The sequence below is a fragment of the Eretmochelys imbricata genome, chromosome 17 (genome assembly GCF_965152235.1).
Source record: "Eretmochelys imbricata isolate rEreImb1 chromosome 17, rEreImb1.hap1, whole genome shotgun sequence".
Classification (NCBI taxonomy): domain Eukaryota; kingdom Metazoa; phylum Chordata; order Testudines; family Cheloniidae; genus Eretmochelys; species Eretmochelys imbricata.
In genome coordinates this window covers 22,824,786-22,844,685 of record NC_135588.1, presented here as the reverse complement: position 1 = coordinate 22,844,685, position 19,900 = coordinate 22,824,786, and the positions used below count along the sequence as shown (strand labels likewise).

General features: G+C 44.5%; 1 protein-coding gene across 1 annotated transcript in view; it reads right to left on the bottom strand.

Moving 5' to 3' along the window:
* The window catches only part of LOC144276690 (myeloperoxidase-like), a 64,292-nt gene extending 45,133 nt beyond the window's left edge, over nucleotides 1-19,159 (bottom strand). The window contains exons 1-3 of the mRNA XM_077836950.1: nucleotides 19,153-19,159; nucleotides 16,416-16,481; nucleotides 11,120-11,213 (exon numbers count right to left, since the gene is read on the bottom strand). Coding sequence (XP_077693076.1) covers nucleotides 11,120-11,213; nucleotides 16,416-16,481; nucleotides 19,153-19,159 — 167 coding nt within the window. The remainder of the gene's footprint in view (nucleotides 1-11,119; nucleotides 11,214-16,415; nucleotides 16,482-19,152) is intronic.
* Between the last annotated feature and the right edge of the window lie 741 nt (nucleotides 19,160-19,900).

The following is a 19,900-nucleotide window of genomic DNA, read 5'->3' as shown; positions in this document are numbered from 1 at the left end:
AAATGCTAAGGGAGGTTAGAAAGGCTACAAAACCAGAAAACACAATAATAATGGGTGATTTCAGCTATCCTCCTATTGACTGGGTACCTGTCAAACCTCAAGGCATATGCAGAAATAAAACTTCTAAACACCAGCAGTGACTGCTTCTTGGAGCATGTAGTCCTAGAACCCACAAGAGGAGAGGCTATTCTTGATTTAGTTCTAAGTGGAGAACAGGATATGGTCTGATTGGTAGTTATAGCTCAACTGCATGGTGATAGTGGCCATAATATAGTTAAACTTAACATCATTGTAGGGGGAAAATGGACCAAAAAAAGATCCACCACACAAAAAATTAAGTTTATAAAGGGGAACTACATAAGAATGAGGATGCTAGTTAGATAGAAATTAAAAAGCAGTCACAAGGGTAAAATGCCTGCAAGCAGCTTTAGGCCTTGCTGGAGCCCTAGGCCTCACTAACAGTATGAGCCAAAGGCTGTGAACTAAAGTAGACCTGGCCTTCTCAGAATAGCAACACACTAGGTATTAGCCAACCAGATAAGCACATTCCTGCCTGGAGAGGCCACTGAAACACCCAAAGATCATAGAATCATAGACTATCAGGGTTGGAGCGGACCTCATAGAACCATAGAATATCAGGGTTGGAAGGGACCTCAGGAGGTCATCTAGTCCAACCCCCTGCTCAAAGCAGGACTGATCCCCGACTAAATCATCCCAGCCAGGGCTTTGTCAAGCCTGACCTTAAAAACTTCTAGGGAAGGAGATTCCACCACCTCCCTAGGTAACGCATTCCAGTGTTTCACCACCCTCCTGGTGAAAAAGTTTTTCCTAATATCCAACCTAAACCTCCCCCACTGCAACTTGAGACCATTACTCCTTGTTCTGTCGTCTGCTACCACTGAGAACAGTCTAGAGCCATCCTCTTTGGAACCCCCTTTCAGGCAGTTGAAAGCAGCTATCAAATCCCCCCTCATTCTTCTCTTCCGTAGACTAAACATCCCCAGTTCCCTCAGCCTCTCCTCATAAGTCATGTGTTCCAGTCCCCTAATCATTTTTGTTGCCCACCGCTGGACTCTTTCCAATTTATCCACATCCTTCTTCTAGTGTGGGGCCCAAAACTGGACTCAGTACTCCAGATGAGGCCTCACCAATGTCAAATAGAGGGGAACGATCACATCCCTCGATCTGCTGGCAATGCCCCTACTTATACAGCCCAAAATGCCATTGGCCTTCTTGGCAACAAGGGCACACTGTTGACTCATATCCATCTTCTCGGCCACTGTAACCCCTAGGTCCTTTTCCGCAGAACTGCTGCTGAGCCATTCGGTCCCTAGTCTGTAGCGGTGCCTGGGATTCTTCCATCCTAAGTGCAGGACTCTGCACTTGTCCTTGTTGAACCTCATCAGATTTCTTTTGGCCCAATCCTCCAATTTGTCTAGGTCCCTCTGTATCCTATCTCTACCCTCCAGCGTATCTACCACTCCTCCCAGTTTAGTGTCATCTGCAAACTTGCTGAGGGTGCAATCCACACCATCCTCCAGATCATTTATGATCTCAGGAGGTCAACTAGTCCAACCCCCTGCTCAAAGCAGGACCAATCCCCAATTTTTGCCCCAGATCCCTAAATGGCCCCCTCAAGAATTGAACTCATAGCCCTGGGTTTAGCAGGCCAATGCTCAAACCACTGAGCTATCCCTCCCCCACAAGATCTAAAGTTACTGCATAAACTAGGGTGACCAGATGTCCCGATTTTATAGGGACAGTCCCAATGTTTGGGGATTTTTTCTTACATAGGCTCCTATTACCCCCCACACTCTGTCCTGATTTTTCATACTTGATATCTGGTCACCCTAGCATAAACACGTTCCTAGGAGATGGTACCGGGACGCACACAGACCCTTCCCCAGGCAAGGGTGAATGACAGGTAATGGAAGAGGATGTTTTGTTTGAACTAGCAGGTACAGGGTACAGGATAATAATGAAAAGTGTGTGGTGTGTAATACACAACTTGTTGGTGTTCTGACAGACTCAGGCTGGACAGCTGTAAGAGTGGTGGAAGGCAAGTATATTAGTCCTAGAATGATAAAGGCCTTTTCCCCTGTAAGAGGAAAAGGGGTTACCTCAGGTTAGTTAGGGACACCTGAGTCCAGCTAAGGCATGTCTGAGTCCTTTAAAACCCCCTCCACCAGTGAGAGATGGGAGGGGACACTAGCTACTGCAGGGCTAGTGGCAGCAAAAGAAAAGCTGCTCCAGGGTGGAGAGCTGTTTTCCTCCCTACAGGGGAAGCTACGTAACAGACTGCCTGTTTACGGGAAGGACTGGCATCCCACCCCACTGGCACCCCTAATAATAAAGCCACCACCCTCAGAGTGCGGGTAGGGAGAGATATTCTCCTTTGTTTTGTCTTGGAATTGTTTTTTCCCTTTGTTTGCAGAGGCACCCTGCCCAGAAAATACTGGGGAATAAACCCCCATGTGGGAGAGTAAATCCTTTCCAGAGCAAGGCTGACTTACCCCAGGCCCACCACGCCAGAGTGGGAAGCACTGAGCCTGCCAAGATGCATGAAGTGCCTTGCCACAAGTGACGTCAGGAGCAGGATCTTGGCACAGCGGCTATCCCAGAGGCAAGAAAAATCACCCCCAAATTGGACAACATAGTGAGGGCCCTGGTGAAGGCAGTGTCGGCACAACAAGAGGATGCCAGGGTCCAGATGGCCGCCCAAGTGAAGTCGGTACGGCTACATCAGGAGACGAATCAACGGCTGATGAGCCAGGCAAACCAGAACTGAGCCTCCCTGCAAGAGGTCGTGAACCAACTGAAGGCCCTGATCCCTCCGACATGTGGCCCTGACATGATGCGATCCCTAAGGGCCAGCATTTACTTCCAAAAGATGATGATGGTGGATGAAGTGGCGGCATACCTTCTCACATTTGAAAGATTGGCCCTATGTGAGGCCTGGCCCTGAGACCACTGGGCCAGTATCCTCACCTCTTTACTGTGTGAGGAGGCCCAGAAGGCCTACTATGACATGGCAGCAGAAGCTGCTACAGACTACCCACAGTTGAAAGTTGAGATCCTGGCAAGATCCAAGGTGACGACAGCTATAAGGGCTCAGAGGTTCCACTAGTGGAGGTACCGGGAGAGCAAAGCACCAAGGTCACAATTGTTTGACCTGATCTATCTAATGCAGAAGTGGCTGCATCCCAAGACCCACAGCACAGAGAAGATTTTAGAACTCTTAGTGTTGAACAGGTTCATGAGAGGACTACCGCTGGACCTACGATGGTGGGTTGGCCAAAATGATCCCTCCTCTTATGATGATTTAGTCTCACTCAGAGAGGTAGTTGGTGGCCAGAGAACTTTCTCAGACTACCTGGGAAGAGATGTATTGGACCAAGAGACCAGGCCCAGCCCCAAAGGCCCGGACCTCCAAGAGTTCACGTAGGATTATGTTGGGAGGAAGGACACCAAAGAGCAGCCTGAGGCCACAAAGGGACTTGAGGAACTGGGGAGAGAAGCTTGAGGGTTAAGGCCCAATAATCAAAGAATAGGAGGATGCCCCAAGCTATGTATAGATGTTATTATGCTTGTGGGGAACTAGGACATATAGTAGCTCTATGTCCTAACACTGAGGAGCTCTTGCAGGGCAGTCTAGGTGATCATGAAGATGTAACTTAATAACCCTCATGGGCATTGAGATGATCCCACATAGCTACATGAGGCCAGTTAGGATGAGTGGCACAGAGACCACTGCGTTAGTAGACTCTAGCAATGCTGTCATGCAGGTCTCAAGGAAACTAGTGGGGTGGAACCAGCTGTCTCAGGCCAAAAGCACGGGAATAACCTGCATATATGGGGATGTCAATTACTACCCGACCATCCCTTTACAAATTGAGGTTCAGGGAAACACCACAAGACTAACAGCTGGTGTGGTCCTTAAGCTCCCATACCTGGTGCTCATAGGACGAGACTTCCCAGGGTTTGGAAAATTATTCCCAGTGGAGGAGTCAGAGGAAAGTAGTGACTCCAGGACTGATGCTGAGGCCCCAGCAGATAGCCCTCCTCTAGTTTTCTCTGAATTAGCCCAGGACTTATTCTCTGCAACTGGAAAGCCCCAAAATACTAGGGGAGAAAGAAGGGGGGACAAAGGATTGGGAACCAGAATCTTTGCCCAGAATCAAAAGACTGTGCTCATAGGTAAACAATCTTGTTCAGCAGGCAGGGAAGCGACTCAGATAGTTGACAAACCAAGCTGGACCCAGTTCCATTGAGACCAATTCTGGGGATGAGACAAAAGTAGGTCCCCTTGCATTTGGACATATCAGTCCCTTGTATAAGAATTTTGGGCAGGACCGTTTTCACGTTCTCTCCACAAGTACTAATGCGGAGAGTGGACCAGATGATACATCTGAGGGAAGGGAGCAGAAGGAGACTCCGCCGATTGGAAGGCATGAGATGCACTGTCCTAGGGTTGGGGGTTCCATGACCACCGCTCCCAAGAGAAGGAGGCGGGTGGTGGTGGTCGGGGACTCTATCCTCAGGGGGACTGAGTCATCTATCTGCTGCCCCGACCGGGAAAACCGAGAAGTCTGCTGCTTGCCAGGAGCTAAGATTCGCGATGTGACGGAGAGACTGCCGAGACTCATCAAGGCCTCGGATCGCTACCCCTTCCTGCTTCTCCACGTAGGCACCAATGATACTGCCAAGAATGACTTTGAGTGGATCACTGCGGACTACGTGGCTCTGGGAAGAAGGATAAAGAAGTTTGAGGCGCAAGTGGTCTTCTCGTCCATCCTCCCCGTAGAAGGAAAAGGCCTGGGTAGAGACCATCGAATCGTGGAAGTCAACTAATGGCTACGCAGGTGGTGTCGGAGAGAAGGCTTTTGATTCTTTGATCATGGGATGGTGTTCCAAGAAGGAGGAGTGCTAGGCAGAGACGGGCACCACCTAACGAAGAGGGAGAAGAGCATCTTCGCAAGCAGGCTGGCTAATCTAGTGAGGAGGGCTTTAAACTAAGTTCACCAGGGGAAGGAGACCATGAGGCAAGTGGGGAAGTGGGATACCGGGAGGAAGCATGAGCAGGAGCGCATGAGAGGGGAGGGCTCCTGCCTCATACTGAGAAAAAGGAGCGATCGGGGGTTATCTCAAGTGCCTATACACAAATGCAAGAAGCCTGGGAAACAAGCAGGGAGAACTGGAAGTCCTGGAAAAGTCAAGGAATTTTGATGTGATTGGAATAACAGAGACTTGGTGGGATAACTCACATGACTGGAGTACTGTCATGGATGGATATAAGCTGTTCAGGAAGGACAGGAAGGGCAGAAAAGGTGGGGGAGTTGCACTGTATGTAAGGGAGCAGTATGACTGCTCAGAGCTCAAGTATGAAACTGCAGAAAAACCTGAGAGTCTCTGGATTAAGTTTAGAAGCGTGAGCAACAAGAGTGATGTCGTGGTGGGAGTCTACTATAGACCACCAGACCAGGGGGATGAGGTGGACGAGGCTTTCTTCCAGCAATTCGCAGAAGTTACTAGATCACACGCCCTGGTTCTCATGGGAGACTTCAATCACCCTGATATCTACTGGGAGAGCAATACAGCGGTGCACAGACAATCCAGGAAGTTTTTGGAAAGTGTAGGGGACAATTTCCTGGTGCAAGTGCTGGAGGAACCAACTAGGGGCAGAGCTCTTCTTGACCTGCTGCTCACAAACAGGGAAGAATTAGTAGGGGAAGCTAAAGTGGAGGGGAACCTGGGAGGCAGTGACCATGAGATGGTCAAGTTCAGGATCCTGACACAAGGAAGAAAGGAAAGCAGCAGAATATGGACCCGGGACTTCAGAAAAGCAGAGTCATGAATTCTGTGACTTCCTCGTCCTCTGTGACTTCTGCAGCTGCTGGTGTGGCTGACCCAGGGCTTCCAGCTGCTTGGGCGGCCCTGGTGACAGCCACACCAGCTGCTGTAGGAGCAGCTCTGCAGCCAGCTGCTGGGGCAGCCTCACAGCCGGCTGCACTGGCCTGAGCAGTGGTCCCAGGGGCATCAGGAGCAGTGGTGGGTGGGCGGCACCAGGGGGCAGTCAGAGCAGCTGCTGCTCAGTGGCCCCTGCAACTGGTGCCACTGGCCCCATGGCCCCCCCAGAGCAGCAGCCCCCCAGCTTCCCCACCAGAGCAGCAGTCCCCCCGACCCCCCAATTAAGATTTAGTCAGGGGTATATAGTAAAAGTCATGGACAAGTCACAGGCTGTGAATTTTTGTTTATTACCCATGACCTGTCCATGACTTTAACTAAAAATACCCATGACTTAATCATAACCTTAACCATAAGGCATGTTTTCCAGTCCTTTAATCATTCTTGTTGCTTTTCTCTGACCCCTTTCCAAATTATCAAAATCCTTTATAAATTGGTGGCACCAGAACTGGACATAGTGTTCCATCAGCAATGCCAAATACAGAGGTAAAATAACATCTGTACTCTAACTTGGGATTCCCCATGATCACATTAGCTCTTCTGGCCACAGCATCACACTGGCAGCTCATGTTCAACTGATCATCCACCATGGCCCCCAAACCTTTTTCAGAGTCACTACTTGCTAGGATAGAGTCCTCCATCCTGTAAGTATAGTCTACATTCCTTGTTCCTAGCTGTATACATTTAAATTTAGCTGGATTAAAAACCACAGTGTTACCAAACAATCCAATCTCCTTCAATATTTAACACTTCCAAATTTTTGTGTCATCTGCAAACTTTATCGGGGTGATTTTCTGTTTTTTCCAGCTCATTGATAAAAATGTGTTAAATAGCACAGGGCCAAGCACTGATACTTGTGGGACCCCACTGGAAACACACCAGCTGGATGAGGATTCCCCATTTACAGTTGCATTTTGAGACCTATTAGTTAGCCAGTTTTAATCCATTTAATGTGTGCCATGTTAATTTTATATTCTAGTTTTTTAATCAAAATGTCATGTGGTACTATGTCAAACACCTTAGAAGTCTATTATGTCAACGCAATTACCTTTATCTATAAAGCTTGTAATCTTATCACACAAAGATATCAAGTTGGTTTGGCAGGATCTGTTTTCCATCAACCCATTTTGATTTGCATTAATTACATTATCTTCCTTTACTTCTTTAATCAATTGAGTCCCGTATGAGCCACTCCATTATCTTGCCAGGATTGATGTCAGGCTGACAGGCCTATAATAATCCAGGTCATCCCAACTGCCCTTTTAAGAAATTGGAACAAAGTTAAGCTTTTTTCCTCTCTTCTGGAACTTCCCCAAGATTTATTGAAAATGAACAATAATGGTCTAGTGAGCTCATCAGCCAGTTCTTTTAGAACTCTTGGGTGCAAGTTATCTAGACCTGTTGATTTAAAAATGTCTAACTTTAGTAACTTCTATTTTAGCATTCTCCAGAGATACTCGTGGAGTCTTATCACCATATGATGAGACTATATCATCTGTTTCCCCCCCGCATACAGAATAGATATATTTATTGAACACTTCTGCCATTTCTGCAATTATTATTGCTCGTTCTATCTTTTCAATCTAGTAATCATAATAGTTCCCAATATATTTTAGACACTCCTCCTTATTTTCCTTAACTCTCCTTGGCCATAGATTTCTCCTTGTGTCCCTTGGTTTTCCTTATCAATTTCCTACAATTCCAAACTTCTGATTTATTCATTATTATCAACTTCCCTTTTCTTCTGTTATATATTTTAAATTTTCTATAGCTGCCTTAAATTCTCCTCTAAACCAGGTTGGTTTTTCACCCAGGACAGCCTTCTTCCTTAATTGTGAAATTTTGACTTTCAGGGCACCTGTTAATGTGTTCTTAAATTATTCTCAATTATCATTCACAATTTTCTAAATAAATTCTTCCTCCCAGCTGATGTGGCTCATAATTGTTTTCAGCTTTGTGAAAGTGGCCCTTTTAAAACACCACATATATGTGTTACTGGTCTGGACTTTATTCTGCTTGCGCATTATAACTGTGATCTAGTCATGATTACTTGTACCTAAACTACCATTAATTTTCAGTTGTGTGAGCTATTCCCCTTTATTTGTTAGGACAAGGTCTAATAAAGAATTTCCTCATGTTGGCTGTAACACTTTTTGAGTTAGGAAATTGTCACCGATCATGTTTAGCAATTCCAAGGATGTTTTAGTACTGGAAGCATGAGGCCTCCAGTATATATCACTCAAATAGATCACACAACTTTTTTCCTACACATTTTAGATGGGTGTGTAAGAAACCAGTCATCCTGTTCCCTTGAGCGGTTTGGTGATCTGTAGCAGACACTAAGCGCTACTCCTTCTTGTTATGTATCTGTTAGGACATTGATCCATAAGCATTCAAGATAATTTTCTTCCGAGTTATCAGCAATTCAGAAACAGGCAATGCCATCTTTGACAGAGTGCCAACCCCCCACCCCTTTTGCCCACTCAATTCTTCCTATAAAGGTTATAATCATTGATTTGAATATTCTAATCATGCAGTCATCCCACCAGGTTTCAGCAATATCAACTAGTTCTCATTTATGCTCATAAACAAGCAATTCCAGTTCTTCTTGTTTGTTACCTAGGGCACTGACATCAGTGTGTAGGCAATTCAAGAATTTCTTCTCTTTATGTCCTTTGTTTCCTTGATCAATTTCGTTCTCAACATCTCAAATTTGTGCTAGCTGATTGCTCATCTCTTCTCTCTTTTTACCCTTGCCTTTTGTTATTTTAACCTCCTCCTGTGGATCCAGGACAAGAAGTAGAAAGACTGCTTTTCAGGTAATGAGGAACCATAAAGTACATCTACACTGCAATCGAAGACCCGTGGCATGGCCGCAGCTGGCCGGGGTCAGCTGACTCAGTCTCACAGGGCTCGGTCTGTGGGGTTAAAAATAGTGTAGATGATTAGGCTGGGGCTCTGAGATCTTGTGAGAGGGGAGGGTCTCAGAGGCTGGGCTCCAGCCTGAGCCCCAACATTTACACTGCTATTTTTGGCCCCACTGCCTGTGCCCCATGATCCCAAGTCAGCTGACCCAGGCTCTGAGTCTTGGTACCACAGGTCTTTTATCACATATCACTAGAGCTTATCAAGTCAAAGTGTACTTGCTGAATTTCTCCTGGAAATGAATGGGGAGTTAGTGCAGACTCAGAAGCACAGATGTCGTGTGTGCCCCTAGGGAAACACCACTGAGTAAATGGGCAGCTGAATTCTGTATCTGCTGGAGTTTTAGAGTGGTCTTTGGCAATAGCTGTATGTGGAGTGTATTTCAGTGCTCCATTCCAGAGGTGATAACAGTCTGGAAAGCCATGGCGAGATCCATGACTGAAAGACAAGAGCACAGCCTAGCAGGCGGAAATAAGGAGACACATTTCATAGAGATCATCTGGGGCTGTCAAAGTCTAATTCACTTTTTAAGAAGTCTAACTTTTTTTGTTTCAAAATGCCCTGGGTTAACATCCTGCTGCTGGCAGGGACTGGACATACATGAAATAGTACAAAAGGCAGGTAACTAAGTGTTGTAGAAGTTGGAGTTTCTATGACCCTTTCACCTTCAAGTCCAGGTAGAGGAAGCTACAATAGTCTAATCTGGTGATGGTAGTAGCAAGTATCACAGTGGGAAGGAATAAAGAGTCTCATTGCCAGCCAGAGGCGGACTAAAGCAACAGTAGCAAGTAATGCAGTCTGTGTGACCAGGAGCAAGGAAGATCCAGGAGGAACTCTATTCTGCACATTATCTTTCTGTTTGGACATCACTAAGCCAACACCTGTGTAAATGTGCACCACTATCCACCTTATTCCATCCTTGCAAATGAATGGAATGTCCAGCCAGACCAGATAAATATATCAGCTGGATATTTCTGCAAAAATTAATAATATTGGAATAACCAGATTGATATTCAAATGGTCATTATTAGGCATTAGAGTTCATACCATCGTGTGATAAATAGCACAGTCAATGTATAATCAATGGGAAAAAATGTTAATTTAGTCACCAAAAATGCAGTTTCAGCCAATGAAAAGCTATTTGTGAATTTTTGTTGAGTTTATCAAATAATGTTGATAAAAATAATATGTTTCTGAAATGTTGAAACAAATTGTTTTATTTTGACCCGACTTGAAATTTTTCATCTTGATTTAAGGCATTTTAACAAAAGCAACGCAGGATAAGCCTCACAAAATGGCTGTGTAGGAGAGCAGAAGGAGGAAGCCTCCCTTTTAACCATTAGCCCTGTGGCTATGACACTCAGCTACACTGTGGCCAGTTCAATACCCCGTTTTGTCTGCACTTGGTCTTGGATATCCCAAATGAGTGCTCTCTAGGCTTTTACAGAGTCATGGTTCTTTTTCCCCAGCCCAATGACTATTCATAGTCATTCAGGATGTCTTCACAGAAAAAACTCCAGAAGCTTGTGTCTTTATTGTTTCTTGGTTTAATTTAAGGAAGGTCTTAACCCGAAAACATTTTAAAATAGGTCTTCACCAAAAAAAGGGAGAGTTGCCAAAAGAGAAGTACACCGAAGTCTGGACAGTCCAATACGATCGCTGAGAAGTGCTTTGTCTAATAACCTCAAGCTTTTCTCCAAAATTCTCCCCTGCTACAGCCCAAGCATGCCGTATTTCCCATAGAGGGAGGGGCTGGTATTTTCCAGAATGGTTCAACAGAGTTGATGTTGAGACTATAAACAGGTAAACCCTTCCCTACAGAATCACTGTAGTGACAGTGATGAGCAATGATGATCCCTGGCTGCTGGTCATTCTCGCAGAGCTGACTGGTCATGTGGTGCTGGCTCTCCTTACTTCCACTGGCTGAGCTATGTTAAAAAGCTAAAATATGTGTACTGTCCTAATATCACTTTGCATCATAAGCAACTGAAGTTGCCATAGCAGTACTGTGTGATCACAAACGGGAGAGGAGGTGTTCCATGCCATTGTGGAGGGAAGAGATTAGTGCATGTGGTGTGATACATGCTAGGAAAATTTCAGAACCCTGAACTATGATGTTGCCATAATAAATACATATTTGTACAAAAGAAACTCCCCAAATAATGGTATCATGTTCCCGCGTTTTTTGTAAAATTGTACCCCTAGTATGGATAACATAAGGTGAACTGACCTGTCCCGTTCATACTTGTATGCAGCATCCACCAGCTTCTTGGCTTCATCAGTGCTGCTCAAAAAGAATGGATCTGGCAGTTTCTCCAAGATATCTAGTCCAAAAAGAGGAAAGAGCAGGACATGAGGACAACTCCTTCCCACCAGCTCACTGCACAGACCCAAAGTGAAAGGAGCACATTTCTTCTCCTTCATGCAGTGAATTTGCTGGATTAACCTTTAGACATAAAGAAAGGGAGACATGAAGCAAAGTTAAACTGAGGGGTACCTGGGTGAAATTGAATGGCCTGTTCATATAGGTGAGGTCACACTAAATGATCTAAAGGTCCCTTTTGGCCTTATACTCTATGAATCATAGAGCTCTTGGTTCTCCAGTTCCTCAAAAGGACCAGGATGTATTCCAGGAAGGAACTTAATAGGTAGAAACTTTTGGATAGCCAGCCATTCTTCAGCTCTCAGCTGAAGCTGATCGTGTCTGCATCTGCTTTCTCAATTTTCTCTGCTCCCACAACAAAACCTATGGCCAGCGATCTGAGGCCACAGCCATCCAAGTTCTCCTCAGCCCAGTTCTCCTCAGACTCAATCACTGCTACAAGCTGAGGCCCTATCAGTATTGGCAACCCGAAGGGTTCAAAAATCACAAGTCATGTAAAAAACACAAGATGTTGGCTTAAAACACATGAGAAGTTGAAGGTTTTTATGCTGGGAGAGGGGAAGAAGGTTATTGGCCTTCTGGTTTCTGAGCTTTTAAGGGGAAGCTATTCACCCCCATTTCAGGTTCAGAATTCAACCTAAAAAGTAAGTCATCCAGCTGGTGGCTCCCAGATGCCTGCTCCAGCCCCTTGGGTTGGGAACCTGCCATTCGATTGGAATACTTGCTTACACTCTCTCCGCTCCCTTATTAGTCATAGAGTGGGCAGCACTGGTCCTCACACTGGTTACCAAGAGTTGTCAGCAAACCTTGTGTAATAACTGTGATTCGATTTTCTTACCCCGATCACTGCAGATAAAGCTGGGTGGGTCCAGCTGCAAGCCTACATCTTTCATCAATGCAGGTGTAACTTCTCAGTCCTTTTATCCTTCAGTGGCTGACATTAAAATCATGGAATTTAAAACTTCAAATGTGCATATTTTTGGCAAGGATATCTTTAGATATGGGTGTGTTTAATCAGTAAACTTTCCATATTTTAAGTCTCTAGACTTTCTATATGATGAGTTTACTCAGAAACAGGGATTTGTCAAGGGACAAGTTTATAGTCAAGAGATTTTATGTAGGGAAAACTTTCTGCGCTAGGATGGCTGTGCAAAAAAAAAATTCTGAGTGGCCTCCTGCAAATGTTGCATACAAATCTTAAGCACTAAAATTTCCATTGCTCCATGCATCCATTTCTCTCCCCAGGCACACCCAAGTGGAGGAGCCTGGTCTGCATTCATTTCCAGCTGACACAATCAGTGTGATAGTGCTTAGAAACTAAGAACAGTTACAGAACTCAGACCCTCTGCAGATTCAGGATATATGGTGTTTCTAGATCAGTTTTGGTCTGTTCTTAGGCTAGGATTGCTCAGAAGGAGTGTAGACCCAACAGCCAAACCCTTCCAACAGAGGCTGCAGTGACTCAGCCCTTAGGCATGGGGCAGCAGCCTATCCCTCAGCCTATCCCTAAGCAGAGCCAGGGACAGACGACCCCCACACTCAGGTATTTCCCCAACCCCATCAGAGCTGCAAGTTAGCTTGTGCAACTTGTAGTGCAGTGACCCTCCTGCTGCCTTGCCATGTAAGAGACTCTAGATTCCCAGCCTGCTTCTAATCCAGTGCTGGTTCCTGCTCCAGCCTTGCCCATGCCCTTCTCTGACTTTGCTCCAGCTCTTACTCCAGCTACGGTACAGTTTGGCTTGTCTACAGACTCTGACCACCTGGCTTTAACCTCCACTCCCACCACCAGGCCTGACTGCCTGGAGCCAACACCTCACAGCTCCCTATGAAACTCATCTAGAATGTTGTTTTGTGTAATTTTTTAATGTCCCCTCTCTAACATAAACAATCCCGGTCTTTTGAGTCTCTCTCCATAAGAGAGCGTTGCCGTTCCCTAATCATTCTCATTACCCTTCTCCGAATGCCCTGTAATTACACATTGTTCTTTTTTGAGATGGGATGGACAACGCTAAACACAGTATTCCAGATGAGGGAACTGAGTTATATAACAGCCATGTTTTCCTTATCCTTCTTCATCCCATTCTTTATGTATCACAACATCCTATCTGCTTTTCTGACCACAGCTGTATACTGGGCAAAGGGTTTTATTCAGCTGTTTATAATGAAGCCCAGGTCATTGTCTGAAGTGATACCATTAATTTAGAGCCTTGTACAGTGTATGAGTATTATTTATTGTTTAACACTGAATTTCATCTGCCATTCTGTTGCCCATTCACTTAGCTTGGATAGATTTGTCTGAAGTATCTCAATCTTCCAGGGCTTGACTAACCTGAATAACTTTGTGTCATCTGCATATAAATTTGTCAACTATGTCCGATTGCTGCTGCAATATTGTGTCCAGTCCTGGGGTCCACAATTCAAGAAGAATGTTGATAAATTGAAGAGGTCAAAGAAGAGTCATGAGAATGACAAAGGGATGAGAAAATCTGTCTTATAAGGAGAGGCTCAAGAAGTTCAATCTATTTAATTTAACAAATAGAAGGTTAAGAGGTGACTTGATTACATCTGAAATTATATACATGGGGAACAAATAATAAATAATGGGCTCTTCAATCTAGCAGAGAAAGGTGTAACATGATCCAATTCCTGGAAGCTGAAGCTAGACAAATTCAGACTGGATATAAGGCATAAATTCTTTACAGTTAGAGTAATTAACTGCTGGAACAATTTAGCAAGGGTCACTGAATTCTCCATCACTGACAATTCTGAAGCAAGAGCTGATGTTTTTCTAAAAATATACTCTAGGGATTATTTTGGGGAAATTTTGTGGCCTCTGTAACACAAGAGGTCAGACTAGATGATCACACTGGTCCCTTCTGGCCTTGGAATCTATGAATATACAAGGCTGATTAAAGAAATAATTTCGTTTTTCAGCAATGTCCTTCTCAATTTTAACTGCTCTATTTAACCCCCTGGTAAGACCGTGGACCCACTGATTCTTTAAAAAAAAAAGGAGGACTTGTGGCACCTTAGAGACTAACCAATTTATTTGAGCATAAGCTTTCGTGAACTACAGCTCACTTCATCGGATGCGAAAGCTTATGCTCAAATAAATTGGTTAGTCTCTAAGGTGCCACAAGTACTCCTTTTCTTTTTGCGAATACAGACTAACACGGCTGTTACTCTGAAAACTGATTCTTTAGTGGACTTCCTGCTTCTTCTAGAGAATTTCTTGTTCTGTTTATACCTTCATCTATTTACTTTACAAAATCCATCCTAGCCCTCCTCATTTCCCTCTTACATATTGACTGCTGTAGTGTATGTTCTTGTTAGTTGGCTTGGCTGGCGCTGCATTTCCAAATCCCAAAGACTTTCTCTCTGGCTCAGATAACCTCTTGAAGACTTGAACTTTGCCATTTACTTTTCTCTTCCTGGTTCCCTTTTTGCTCAGCAGATTGCATAAGACAACTACTGTTTTCTTAGGTAGCCAAATCTAAGGGTGTTGCTTTCTTTGCTCTTGGCGTTAGCGCTTTTCCGAAGTGCTTCCTTATTGTATTGAAATCCCCTTTTCTGTATTTAGTATCACTGTGAAAGTTTTTTATCCTTATTTCCCTTCCTTATTTCTCTTCCCTTTGTTTTTTATCCTTATTTCCTTTATCCTTATTTCCCTTCGCTATTAAGCACAATTGTGTTGTGCTCATTATTACTTGGTGGCTTATTATATTATATTATATTTTAGATGCTGAAGTAAGTTGAATCAAAACTGTATGCAGAGTCCGTACATGCCCCACAAGTCTACTGAGTGATTTTTAGTCATAACTAGTTCTTTAGAGCTTTTAATCCTAGCAGGAGTCCATGATTTTTTTTCAGTGCATAAACACTTACGCACATAAATCTTTACAGCTGAGGTCTAATTATAGGGGACATTGGTGGTGACCCTTATTATTGAAATTGCCCAGGACTTCCCATTATAACACCCTGTTTTCCGTTGTTATCACTTGGCCAATCTTTAATCTTTCAGGGGCTGGAACTTTCCAGGAGTCCTTTCTGCCTCAGGCAGAATATTTCTGGCAAGTTGAAGCAAAACAGTTCAGCTCTTTCTATGACAGAACCAGTGTTGCCAACTTTTTTCCAGCTTTTTTTGAAGAAGTCTAGTGCCTCCATGAGTTGAGAACTGAATTTTTGCAAGAGAATAAGTCTGGAATCAGAGATTTTATTTATTGTCAGAAATGAGCTGCCCTGTTTTTGCCAAAACTTTCCCAAACGAATGCCAAAAGAAAAACCTGAGGGAGGGGTGTGGGTGCAAAAGCAACCCATTTAGGAAATGGGGCCTCTTTTGATTATACTGCTGTCAAGGTTCCTTCCCCACTCTGAACTCTAGGGTACAGATGTGGGGACCTGCATGAAAACCTCCTAAGCTTACTTTTACTAGCTTAGGTTAAAACTTCCCCAAGGTACAAAATTATTTTACTCTTGGATTTCCACTGCCACCACCAAACTTTATCTGGGTTTACTGGGAAACGTGGTTTGGACACATCTTTCCCCCCAGAATCCTCCCAACCCTTGCACCCCACTTCCTGGGGAAGGTTTGGTAAAAATCCTCACCAATTTGCATATGTGACCACAGACCCAAACCCTTGGATCTTAGAACAATGAAAAAGCATTCTGTTTTCTTACAAGAAGACTTTTAATAGAAGTAAAGGAATCACCTCTGTAAAATCAGCATGGTAGATACCTTACAGGGTAATTAGATTGCAATCCATTTTGTTTTACTAAAAAGGACACTAGTGAGTCAGCACGGTCCTGGACTCGGAAACTAGCAGACTTTGCATTAGAAGACCTGGGTTCTGTTCTTGGCTCTCCTGTATGTGACTCTTTCTGTCCTGGAGGCAGGCATCTACCCTCTCTGTGCCTCAGTTTCCCCATATCTAGAAAGGGGATAACAATCAGGTCCTCTGAAGTCCTTGGATATTCATGGTGAATGCATACTTCCCAGACATAGGTTTTGTTTTGGGTGGGAGAGGGAACACTGCAAACCCCTATAGACTGGGTGGGGGCCCACAATGAGTTTCCCTTTGGATCCCACCACAAAGCATTATACCCCTAATGCAGAACACCAGCAGCAGAAGGAAGGGGACAGTACCATTTATGGAAGATCCAGATGCCTGGCACAGGCTCAGGGTCACCAAGAGTCCGAAGAGGGGGATCCCTGGAGAGAAACACAAATACACCTCGGTTACTAGCGATAATTCCAGGAGGTAAAGGGCCCTCAGATGTCATCCACACACTGAAAGAGATCAACTTCCACAGCTCCGTTTACTGAATATTTGTATCAGTGTTCTGGAAGGAAACATGGATTTGCTGCTGATAAAGTTTGCAGGTGAGACTAAGATTGGTGGGGTGAAGGATTTTCCCCCAGATGAGCTTGGCAATAACTTTTGGTTTTGTTTTTTTCCCCTTCTTCTGCAGGATGGGGGCTTGCTAAGCTCATCTGGGCACATTTCACCAAACCAGTTCCCTGCCACTGCAGGAACCTCAAGCACTGGTGCACCTTGTCCCTCCTGTCCTCTGCCTGTGGCTCACAATAGTTTAGCCTCCTGAGGGCTGCAATACTTTAGTCCAAGCCAATTTCCTGGGCTCAATACAGGGGTAACTGGGTGGCGATTACTGGCCCATGGGGTACAGGAGGTCAGACTCAATCGGGTGGTCCCTTCTATGACAGAAAAGCCTGAAAATCGAGAGTGCTCTATAAATGCTCAGAAACCAGAAAACAAATAAAACCTACAATTTTTGAGCAAAAACTCTCATTTTTGGAGCCTGTCTCATGATTTTTGACTGCTTGAGGTTGTCAAGCCAGAGGTTCTGTGCTGGGAGGAGGATTTCTGACTTGGGAGCTTGGAGGTCAAATGGAGGGGCAAGAGTTTAGTGCTCTGGGAATGGGACGTTTGGTAGGAAGGGAGTTTTTAGAGCTGGGGACCAGGTGGGAGGAGTTCTGAGCAGGGGAGGGGTTCTGAGCCTGAGGTGGTTATGGGGAGTGTGTGTCTGGGGGTCAGGTGGGAAGGGGCCTCGTGAGCCTGGAGTCAGGTCAGGACAGGAGGGAGGGTTCTGGACTTGGGGAGGCTAAGTAGGAGAAGTTCTCAATCGGGGGGTTGAGCTTGGAGGGGATTTTCAGCAGAAGGCACTGGGTTGGAGAGGGTCAAGGAGAGTTGGCTAAGGATGCTGAGCTGGGTGGAGGACAAGTTGGCATGAGTGGAGGTAAATTGGGGGAGGACATACAAGAAGGTGTTTAAGAGACAGTAAAGTTTATAGGAAGGGACAAGCCTGGCTGGAAGGGGGGAGAGAAGGATGAAATAAATAATAGGGAAGATGATAAAAATATTTACAATTCCAGACACAAGCTACATTAAAAGATCACTGTTCAGTGAAGTCAACTGTTCAAAAGTTAGGAAATACCAGAGTAAAGTTTGCCCGTACAACCTTGGGTCCTCTTCTGCATATGCATTGAGATAAAGTTTATTTTTGTCTACAGGACCCCTGCCTTATTCCTTGCACAGGACAGACCGTGTTCACTGAAAGAACATTTACTCAATATTTTGTCTTACTCTCACTGTCCAGTGTGTGGCCCCAGGCCTTATTTATTGCACCCTATTCAAAACCTGCTCTGAAAACACAGTTATTAATTTCCTTGTGAGATGTTCTATGCTGCTTGTTGCTATAGTTTCTCAGCACTTCACAATTAACTGATCTACTTTCACAACCACCTGGGATCTGAGGGCGTGTTATTATCCCCGTTTTACAGATGGAGAAGTCAAGCACAGAGAAGTTAAATCAAAAGAATCCACTAATTTTAGGTGCCCAATTTTGTGATACGTAAGACCCGTTTTTTCAGAGAACATAGCATTAAAGCATGGAGGTGTTAGAACTTCTCAATTAAACTACTGTAAGACATTTTTTTAATGGGGCTAAACTTATTTTTCCCTAATCTCATTCTGAGAAATGGCTAAACCATTTTTCTGAAACTGACAAACACTCATCAAGGAAAATTTCAGCCACAAAGTTAAAGTTTGGCAAGGTTGTAAGTCACTAAAACTGGGTCTTAAAATGGGACTTTTGGGGCAAACTTAAATGTTGTTGGCACGACTAGTTCCATATATAATAAAGAGCTGCCTAGAGAAGGGAGATCAGGAGCTTCTATTCTGCCTTTCTCACACTACAAGAAAAAAGGGGCCATTCGAGGAAATTTCAGTGGAAAATTCCAAACTGTCATAAAAAGAAATGCTTTTTCACATAGTGTGTAATTAGACTGGGGAACTCGCAGCTACAGAATGTCACTGAGGGCAATAATTTAGTGAGATTGAAAAAAGGACTGAAGATTTGTGTGGATAAAAAAACATCCACTGTTAGAGCAGTTAGTGCTAACATATATTTTAGAAAAGTTATTGAACCTCCTGTTTCAAGGTTTAAGTCAATCTCTAAGTAAGAGAAATGATGAGGATCCACAATGCTGGGGGTTGGGAGAGGCAGGTTAGCCCTCATTTCTATAATGGAAAGATTCTTGCACTTTCCTCTGAACAACTGTGTTTTCTATTCCCCACAGTCAATTACTGTAAAGTATCCCAATGTTTCCTCCTGAAAGGGATGGGGTTGGAGCAGGGGAAGGGGTGGGAGAAGGAACTCCTTTTCTTCCTATTTCCTATTTCCTATTTCCCTCACCCAAAGGGAATGAAGGAGGGCCAGAGCTCCTACAACCCCACTCCTGCCCATTTCTGACTCTTCCTTACCACACATGGCTTTTCATGCCCTCCCTCCGAAACACACTGCCTATTTTATTACAAATGTCAAAGTCATAAAAAAGAGAATAAAGAGTAACAGCAGCTCACCTGCCATCTCTTCTCAGCTGGTGAGGGTAGCTCAGTGACTTGGTCTTTTATAGCAGCTGCACTGATCTCAGGGAGGGCACTCACAGAGTTTCATCTGGGCTTTGGGGATAGGCTGAGCCAAGGGGAAATATTTACTGCTTCTTCCCTAGATGAAGTTGAGAAATACACACTACTTCATTCTTTCCAGGAAACAGATTGTTTACTTTGTGATGCATCCATAGAACAGGGGAAGAGGGCTATATTTTACATTGCGGTTCCTTAACTTCTAGGGAACTGAATGGGTGAAAGAGTTTCATTATCAGTTAATTTTGTGATCTTCACTATTCCAGGTGATTGTGGACTTAGGTTTGCATTTTTCATAGAATCATAGAATATCAGGGTTGGAAGGGACCTCAGGAGGTCATCTAGTCCAACCCCCTCCTCAAAGCAGGATCAATCCCCAACTAAATCATCCCAGCCAGGGCTTTGTCAAGGCCTTAAAAACCTCTAAGGAAGGAGATTCCACCACCCTCCTAGGTAACCCATTCCAGTGCTTCACCACCCTCCTAGTGAAATAGTGTTTCCTAATATCCAACCTAAACCTCCCCCACTGCAACTTGACACCATTGCTCCTTGTTCTGTCATCCGCTACCACTGAGAACAGTCTAGTGCCACCCTCTTTGGAATCCCCTTTCAGGTAGTTGAAAGCAACTATCAAATCCCCCCTCATTCTTCTCTTCCGCAGACTAAACAATCCCAGGTACCTCAG